Source organism: Leuresthes tenuis, unplaced genomic scaffold (genome assembly GCF_036924035.1).
Source record: "Leuresthes tenuis unplaced genomic scaffold, fLeuTen1.0.hap1 SCAF_1, whole genome shotgun sequence".
Lineage (NCBI taxonomy): Eukaryota > Metazoa > Chordata > Actinopteri > Atheriniformes > Atherinopsidae > Leuresthes > Leuresthes tenuis.
In genome coordinates this window covers 14591178-14601123 of record NW_027325355.1, presented here as the reverse complement: position 1 = coordinate 14601123, position 9946 = coordinate 14591178, and the positions used below count along the sequence as shown (strand labels likewise).

At 44.0% G+C, this 9946-nt stretch overlaps 1 protein-coding gene across 1 annotated transcript; it reads right to left on the bottom strand.

Annotated features, from left to right (window-relative positions):
* Nucleotides 1-1719: 1719 nt before the first annotated feature.
* On the bottom strand, nt 1720-7908 carry lancl1 (LanC antibiotic synthetase component C-like 1 (bacterial)). Its single transcript, XM_072379510.1, has 10 exons — nt 7813-7908; nt 7376-7519; nt 7153-7270; nt 6102-6312; nt 5743-5890; nt 5354-5500; nt 4707-4889; nt 4272-4448; nt 3517-3589; nt 1720-2370 (listed from the first exon to the last, which is right to left on the bottom strand). The coding sequence occupies exons 2-10, from the start codon at nt 7460-7462 to the stop codon at nt 2294-2296; spliced, it is 1221 nt and encodes a 406-aa protein (XP_072235611.1). The 5' UTR covers nt 7463-7519; nt 7813-7908; the 3' UTR covers nt 1720-2293.
* Nucleotides 7909-9946: the final 2038 nt, after the last annotated feature.

Here is a 9946-nt window from a genome sequence, read left to right as displayed (position 1 = left end):
GGCATGGTTTACCTTTCCATTTGAAATGTCTCGATGAGCTGTGTTGTGCATTCCCGAGTCTGTGCACCAATCTCTAGTTTCTAATGCATTTAATGCACCAACACTCAGTCCTCAGCCTCATACCTGTGGACAGAGACCTCTGTGGATTCTCTGAATCTTTCATTGATGTTAGGAATAAGCCCAGTGACTTGCTTCATCAGTAACGACATGTTCCACCAAGCAACTCGGAAGCATTACACACGTACAGTCTTTTTTTGTCCCCCCCCGCCGCCATCTCAACTTCCTTGAAACATGTCGCCGAAATGTTAGTCTGCATCAGTACCCATCCTTCAAAAATCTAAATAAAAGCTCGACACTCGACATGTTATCTTTGAACTGATTACAATTAAATAAACCCTCATTTTCACATAAGTGTTTATTCATATTTTTACACAGAGCCTCAAACATGTTGGGAATGTGACTTTGTTCATGGATCTTCCGTTTCACTAACTTTGCCTGAACAATAAAGAAAAACAAGGGTTTCTTGTCTCTAAAGCTAACAACCCGCCGATTCTTTGACTTTCTGTAATATCTCGTGCCGTTTTGCTCCGAAGGAACAAAAATCCCTGCGATGGTTTCAAATGTGATCTATCAAATGTCACTATATTGAGTTTCCCTCAGTCCCAGTAAGTGAATTCCCTCCAGTTCTCAGCGGGGAATTCAACGGCACCGAAAGCAAAATCCCCATCAGCATTTTTTTTAAAGGATAAATTCGAAATCACCCATCAAATTTCAATACTTATTCACTTTGTAAGTGAAGCTTTATAACTACAAATAAATAAATATAAATAAGCTTTATAACTACAAACGAAACTCATGAACTGAGGATTTTATTAAAAAAAACTCCCCCACCCCCTCACGGTTTGTCCTAAAGGCCAGTGCACAGCAGCTTGAATTAAAAGTGAATTCACACATGAGGCAGCAACGTGCATGATTAGATAATTCCTGGATAGTGAGAAAAGCAGGAGTGTTTATGCTGCCAAGCTACACGGAGCGTAGCTCGTCATCGGCCTACTATTCAACATCAGAGGGAGAAGTGTTGGGAGGACATATGTACCAAAGCGACAGTCGTGTCTGGGAGGCCGCTCCCCTGGACAGATGAGCTCTATTTTTACTCCCATTCCTGCTGGAGGTGTCTGGTTTCTCCTCTGCTGCGGAGGGAGGGTGCAGAAAAATCGACGCTCCCGTTTCTCAAGAGTCTCTGGTACAGTAACCACATCCCCAACTCCGCAAACCCTCCTCTTCAGCTCTCCCAATACTCCAGCTGACTTTGGGTAATAAAGAAGCAGGGGGCTTAAAAAAGAGCGTGGCATTGTGTCGCCGGTCAGTTTTCAGGCTGTTTTGTGAGCCTTATTTGGAGTCTGGACTACGTTTGCTGAGCCAAACGTCCAACAGAGGAAACGCAGAGGATTTTAAACATTATATTGATGCTAAAACATATAATTTTCTTTGCCTAAAAACTGAGTAAGAGAGACGTGTTTGTGTCCTGCATTTGTATTGTTTCCAGCACCCATAGCCACTGAATACGTAATATTTGATCGGATTAGCACAGAACTGGCTGTGAAATGAGCCACTGGTGAAGTCGAGTTGAAAGTCATTCGGTCATTCAGCTGACTGCTCTCTGTCGCCTCCTTGTGGTTTTTGCGCGCTACTGCATAAAGGGCATCAGAACAAGAGCAATCACTTTGAAGAGTTTATTGCTCAGACAGGCAAAAGCTTACACACAATGTTTTGGGGAGGGGGGGGGGGGGGGGGGGTGGGGTGTTGAGCCTGGGTCACATGACGCAGGGTTTTTTTTTTTTCTTCTTTACTGCAAAGAACTTTTTCTTTCTAGGAAGAGGGAGAAACATAAAAGCATCTGTATCAAATTTCTACATGACATAGATATACAAAAACTCCAAAATGTTCACCTCATCTTTTCACAGTCAAATACTAACTCCCATCTTCTACTCCGATAATCTTAAAGAACAACACAAGAATTAACCAGGAAGCTACAGAGGACATCTCCATACTTTTGATAGGACAAAGAAATCCTCTTGTCAATTAGCGCGCCATGTTTTGCGGGGGAGGGGGAGCAGGGACAAAAAAAAAAAACGCGGCACATCGTCGGCAGCTGGAGCCACAGTCCCCGAGCATTTGCTTCACATTCACATGCATGCGTGAGTGAGTCAGAGAGCAGTGTAAGTCTTCTTGTTGTTAGATTGTCTGCAGTGTGGGTTGTGGGGGGGGAGAGAGGACTACCTTTGGACCCTTTCTACAACTCAAACGCTGGAAACTTTGCTCTCATTGGCTGCAGAAGGTCCGCCAGGAAGTAGATGGTGCCGGCCATACCTACAAACAGGAAGCCACACAGTATAAATACTTTATACTATATATTTATATAAATATACATACTTTTTCGACATGGTTTTAAGTGTTGGTTCAACTTAACAGGAGTGTTTAAGCATCCTTTTGCTTTTCTTTGCTTTGTAGAGCAAATTCTTGCCTTGCAAATGGTTTAATCAGAGCTAACCCTAACCCTAAACCACTTACCGAATAGCATACATGCAGTTCTGACACATTGTCGGCCAAAATGAAAATCATTTGAGCGGATGTCAGTGGGAGAAGGCAGATCACAGATAACACAACTACATTTATGACATGGAAGCTAATGAACAGTGTGAGCAAACAAACGGAGCACACATAACCTGATCTGCAGCTGCGCTGGGAATGAATTACTCAGAGGGAAGCAGGTCAGAGTGCACATTTAAAAAAAAATCCTCTAAGTAAACTGAACGATTTCCGCTGCAGTGTCAAATCCTCTCGTTATCGAGAGGCAGATGCTATACACCAGTGAGCTAGAACATTAAAACCACCGATTCATGAAAATATTCTGGTGGCAACTGGTGTAAATGGCACTTTAACGTGTTGGATAACTTGTTTATGAAGCCTCAGGTCCTGACGTGGACCTCCAAACTCCCCAGACTTGCTCAATTTCATGGTTTTTACCTCCTTTATACTGAACATTTCCAGCTTTGGGGGCCATAAATATTCTTATGCGAAGGTCACTTTCACACTGGTTTGGGTAACGTCACTTTAAAAAGCAGCTAATTAGCCCACCGACTTAAAAGTAAGACCTCATTCTGATGTGCAGGAATGAGCCTGACCCATAAAGAACTGCTCCCTACCTCGGGTCAGAGGAACGAGAAGGAAGCTTGGAAGACATCAGACCAGTGGCTTCAATGTTATACTAGACGGGTGGTACGTCATGGTTGTGCAAATTGTTAAAACTTAATGGTTTATAATGGATTTTATTCTATATATACAGTATATGTTGAAAAATAAATGATATAAAGTGTGGAAAACTGGTCAAAACTGAATCACTTAAGGGAAAACACTGCATAGAAAGGCTGCTTCTGTGGTACACTTGCTGATAAAAGATGATTGGTTATATTACGGCTTCTCGGTTCTAACCAGTGAGCGGTTATCTTGTGTTACCTTCAAAGAGAGAGAAGGGCGCGTCTGGTGTCCGGCATCCGTGCTTTCCATAGTACATACACCAGTCTGCAAACTGCAGGGACACAGAGACACAGAGAGTTCATAACACTGAGCACCGAGTGATGTCAGCAACTGCTTAAAACTTGTGCTGCTCTCAGTTAAAGGCCCTGCATCTGTCTGTGTGTGTGTGTGTGTGTGTGTGTGGGGGGGGGGGGGTATCAGATTATAACCCCGACGACGCTCTGCTGCAGTTGTAGGATGCAACGCAGCCAAGGCAACACGTCAGAAGGATCAATTTCCATCCTTTGGATAGATTCATATTAATGAAAGTACAGGTGGGAGCGCTGCCACGTGGAGCCCATCCAAACTGAGCCTGTCGCCGCCCCGCTCCGAGGGGGGGGGGGGGGCTTTGACGCCGACTCGCACGGACAGCTTCCAACCTGTTGTCAATAAGCATAAAAGGCCCTGCCTCTCACACGCCCGCCGTTTCCCGAATAATTTTCAATTTGAAGTTTGGCGAGCGGCCAGCCGCGCCATCAGCGGTCCTGCTTTGAACAAATTAAATACGCCTTTCGCAACCCACATCAAAGTCGAAGGCGACCAAGGAAAGACACGAAGCCTCGGAGCATGATTGTGAAACGACCTCTCGGAGGTTAAAACATTATTTCTTCAACCAAAGTTTCTGGCGAACGGTTATGACGGATGAGCAGCACCGTTAATCTGTGCAGTTGTCTGATTATTGAAATGACTCTCACCATACAGGCTCTGTAAAGGTGCTTTGGGTCCTGCGTTTGTCGGTAGAGGGCCAGGAAGGCGTATGCGTTACCCGCCGCGCCGTGGCACAACCCGTAGCCCTTCTTCAGCAGACCCCACCGCCACACCACCTCCCCGCAGTGCAGAGCGTCCTCCAGGTACTGAGGGATCCCAAAAGCCTGGAGCGAAGAGCAAAAGCACGGCAGCAGGAAATATTAAAGACACGACGAGGTCGTTTTTCTATTCAAAAAAGCAAACAAAAAGGCAAAAAACTCAAGCTTGTCATTTCTAACCGTATTACAACAATGAGTTGAATGAAATAAAAAGACTAAACTTCACCAAAAGATGGCAGTATGACCCCATCAACGAAGCTGACCTTTTCCACTGGACTTCCAACACAAATCCCCAAATAACACAGCGCTCATTTGCTTATTTGCCTTGTATGCCTGCAGGAGCATGTAGATGACCCCCGGGGAGCCGTGACACCAGTGCACCAGCAGGTCCCGATCGTCGCCCATGCAGGGAGGGTAGTTCCCCGATGGGAACTTGAGGCGGCAGACGTGGTCGACGCTGGGCTTCACCAGCCTGTGCACGTGCTCCTCCGCGGAGACGAAGCCTGGCTGTGGAGGAGGGATTAGACTGTGTTCAGTGGAGGATGAAAAGATAACAGGTGGCAACACACAGAGGACCCACTGGACATGAACTGCCAAATGCGGAATATTTACAAGCTGTGGCTTCTTGAAAGATGAGGATTTGCTCCTTTTCTTTGTCTCGTGTCAATTCAAATTGAACATTTTTAGCTCGGGGAACCATAAAACTGACAGACTGCCAAGTTTGTGGATGGTTCAACCGCCGCAAATGGATCACCCTCATTTATCCTGTGATAAGCTGTCCCCTTCAGTGTTAAGTGTTCAGCGATACACAGCAGACTTAATCCCACAATCAGAAGGCTCCTTGGGAGGTTTTCGGCTCCATGGGACCTCTTCCTCCTCCTCCCGCAAATGACATTGAGAATGAAGGCTGCTGTGGAGATGGAGGAGATCCTTTTATACAAGCAGAAGACTAATCATGGGGTTGATAATACCTGCATGAGGTAATAATAGATGCCGGCCAGGCCGTGGGCGGCCCCAACGTACTGCTCTTGGTACCACTCGTACATCAGGGGGCTCTGGTTCTGGACCCGGAACTTCCTGCTGAGGTGTACGCCTGACGCCAGCACGGCCTCGCTGATCTGAGGGTGGGGGGGAGAAAACATCAAAGCTCACACGCACATCTGATCTGAGCATCTGAAAGAGATTACTACCAGCAGTTAGATATCAGTATGTTTAAGACCGAGCCAATCAGGACGACTCGGAGGATGTCTGATTATATCCAGACAAGCAATTAACAATATTTGGATAATCTTCCTGGTTTTTTTATGCATTTATCTTGTTTTTTTATGTCAAATGCAGAGCCCTCGGAGCTGCCACCCGCCTGCTGGATGTACTGCAGAGGGATCCTGTCTTGCCCGAGCTGCTGGTTGATGAAGACGAGGGCGTAAAGGTAGCCCACCCGACCATAAAGCAGCTCGTCCGGCAGCCCACCCGAACCGTTCACCACCGTCGGGTGATACTGCATCAGTCTGGGGGGGGGGGGAAGCACATCAAATCGTAGAAAAGCTCAATTAATTGGGTCAAAAATGCAATCGCAATTTCAGCCACTGCAAGTTCAAGAAACTGGATGCGAACCAATGAATTAGACGAATCGGCGACTTGCATTCGATAGATTGGAATCATTTGATCGTATAATAAGAAAAACGACAAATTTATCGACACCGACGAACCAGCGCTGACCTGTTAATGCACTCGTCAGCCTCGAGGAACCTCTGCAGGCGACAGTACACGACAGCGGCGACAGCCAGCGGCCCGGCGTCCCCGCACAGGAAGGTGACGTCATGGCGCCGGGTCAAACACGTGAGGCTGCGGCTGATGTGTTCCAGCGCTTTCTGCAGGAAGGCATCTTCTTTAAACACGCTGTGTAGGTGCAGGTGGAGCAAAGCTATGCCTGTCGACAAACACATACACGAAGTCGTAAATATCTTTAACGTGTTGAACCATCACTGATGCACAGCGGCACATTTTGGTTACCACCTAATCAAATTGGGGAACATGTTTCCAAAAGAATGGACGAAAAAAACACTGAGAAACAAAATATAAGAGCAGACGAGTTGGGTTTTGATTGTTACTTGAGAGCAAGAACATTTTAAGAGGACATCCTTCTCTACATTTAACAGACAATAAACAACCTTGAAGACAAATTGCCAGATTTCAAATTGCATCAGCATCAACTTTTCCATCAGTTAGAGGTGTCAGATGGCCTAAAACAGATTGAAAAACACCAAAAACACCTTCACTTCCAAGAGTGAAGAACGCTTTTCGTCCTCTGAAAAGCTTTTCGAAAGCTTCTGCTCAAGAGAACAAACTCCCTTTACCCTTCTTTTTTTTTGGTTTCCATAACAGCAACGAGCTCTGGCGTTCACAAACATCCCCACTTTCATTCAACAGTTAAAATGCCAATTAATCGGTTGGAAGATGATTCTTTTCTTCCATTTTTAGGACAGTTTTGTCGGCCACCTTTGGCTCTTTTTTTGTCCGCATCAGTAAAAACAAGCAGCCTCACTGAAAAGAAGTGAGTGCAAAGGTCAAATTGTTACTGTGTCAATATTCAATATAGATGTAACTGAAAAAAAAACAAAGAACGTGGGGATCAGTGGGAGACAAAAACTGTTTTAAGACAAAAGAGTGTCTGTAATTATCACAATCCCTTTGTGCAGCCCTATCTCTTGACATAAAGGTATCATATTCTTTGCAATCATTTATACCAAGTGTGTAATTCTGTCATCACCTGTCCAGCCCGTATAAGTAGTGCAGTCTCTTGGATCAGCAGACATCAGCCCATTTTCCATGACAGCTAACAGCTCGCTGACCTTGCTGCTGAGCCTCTGGGCAAACCCCGGCGTGATCTGAAGTAAAAAAAATTATTAAAATAAATAAATCTACATTAGGAGATGGACTTTGAAACATATGCACGCGCATCACACCTCCCCCCCACATTCTTCGTGCATTACCTTTCCCTGAGAGTCGAACAACGACTGTGTGGAAGCAGGGTTCCCGTCATAGTCGGGGTACGGGTTCTTCAAGGCTCTTGTGTCCATTTTCGCAGCCTTGTTACGGCTGCACTGCTTTAGAAGTGGGTCAGGCAAGGAGACGATCTGCAGAGACAAGAGGCGATGAAACACAATGCGAGGAAAAAAATTTGGCAAGCTATCGATCTTACAACACAATCACACAAAACACAGTGAACTGATTGTGCAGTGCTACACACGCCCACACAATAGCTTAGCTCGCCTCAGCTTCAAGTTAGCTTAGCCGCACCGCAAGCAGCTAGCTCTTAGTGGTGCAGAATATTGAGTGGAAAGTCTAGAAAACGGATGTTGTAATGCATAAATATGCAATATGAGGAAAAAGCAGAGGAGAGGCGCAGTTTATGCACATGTTACAGTACCTCTGCTAGTGCTGCAATGTTGATGTTCAATCTTCTTTGTGGGGGAATTTTACTGACGGGATAGCAGCAGCAGCTAGCTATCTCGCTACTGCCATCTTCTGCTGAAGAAGAGGAACTACAACATAAAAAAGATATAAAAAAGAAAATTGTGGCTAAAAAAAAGTGGAAAAAGGAATCAAAAAACGTGACGGATATCATCAACAAAATAAAATGAAAATGAAAATTGTACTTCCAACTGGACACTAACGTGTGCAAAGCAAAGTTCTGTTGAAAAATGAGAAACAAAAGTATGAGACTAGCACACGAGTTTGTTTCCAAGATACTTAATCTCATGGTCAAAACATTTGATTCTTCCTCTTTTTATTTGTGTACATATATTTGCAAGGGAATATTTACATAAAGGTCAGAATAAAAAAAAAAAAAGGTGTTCGAATCTGTGCCTGTACAAAAGTCTTAAATTCACAAACTGTTTATCAACTGCCCTTTGCTTCAAAATGCATTTGTTCTGGTCCATAACAATATTGATTTTACCACATTTCCAAAGCAGCTTTTATATGTACAATCCAATATGTAACTTAAAGTTGTACAAAGACAACAAGTCGGATTTTGAAACATGCTTTTATTTAACTTGATGCCAACAGCACACTTTAGTTGCACAGATTGCATCAGCACTGCTCTTCAGTTTGAAATCTTCTGGTGTCAGCAAGAAACATGTTCATGCTTTGGTAAAGTAATTGAAGAATTACACCCATACTGGTGATTCTAATGATGTCCAGTACAAACATAAACGTTTGTATTGATGTTCACAGGGTGATGTTCACAGATGACACAGACTGCTACCATGGAAACATCGCATGCCAACAATTTGCCCTTCACCTTCTGCAAAGCCCAGTCGGCGTGGTGTATCTGCGGATGCTGATGATGATTGCCGTAGTTACAGAGAACACAGCGCTGCTACTGACCGGCACTCAGCATAGTTTCATGGCCAGCTCTGTGAGCCTGTAACTTGACTGTGAAAGGCACGGTTGATGGAGTACACTGTGCTATGGGAGACATGCTCTGAGAGGCTTTGGTTACTGCTTGGTCATAGGCCAAATTTAATCTCCATCAAACTATTTTACAGCCTAACAAACGTAGCCTTACATCAGCTGGTTTTAATATAAACATTGGCCTCTGAAATAAATATGCATTTGATAATGCTTCTGTTTGATACTAATGCTTTAACACTCCCGTCTGTCAAGCCATAAGAGGTTAAGTTTGATCACTCATCCTGACTTTCGATGACTTCTTTCTGAGTTGCTTACATTCAGGAGGGCTTGCTGTATGTCAGTACTTCCCGTCTTGATGACTTGAGTAACCTTGTCTTTGAAAAGTGCAAATAAAGCTGATAATTAGACTGTCTCGAGCGCTGGATTTGCTTCCATCATCACCGTCAGCCTTCTATTTTTATTTTTTGTTTGCCTGTCTGCTTTTTATGTCATTATTTCCATATCAATTGACTGGGCGGTTGCAGGTGAAGGCTAGTCATGCAGTGCAAAGTATAGAGTCTTTTGCTCTTATACCTCGGGACTGTTTTACCTTGCCTTGAGGGACGCGGAATGGAAATGAGGTTGAGAATGTGACAAGATTCAGAAGAGGACCTTCGGGCTTGATTAGAGCATCTTGTTGAAAGACACATTATTGAACCGAGCTTCTCCCCAACCACCGCTGAGGTGAAAAAAGCTTCCTGAAGGAAAAATATTAAATAGAGGAGATATTGATCATTTTTTGTTTTGCTGCCAGCCAGCACAAGAATACAAACATGACTTGTAAAGCATAAGGATACTGGTGCTTTATAAGGTTTTTTTCCCCTTAATGAATATTATTATAAAAGAAAAATCACCCAACTATCAAACCCACAAGAACCTGATCCTAAAAGCTGAGTGTGTATCGTCAAAAGCAGCTAGCTTAAACCTTCCCAAAACATTAGTGTTGAAGAATGGCTTGAAAAGTGTCCATTTAATCCTTGACATTGTCGGTAAATCTTGTTCAAATTAGGCCATAACCACTTGAATTGGGTTTCTTTATAAGTTCAGAGTGACTCATATGTTAGACCACCAAAATTTGAGAGGATTTTTGTGCCAAACTGAAAAGA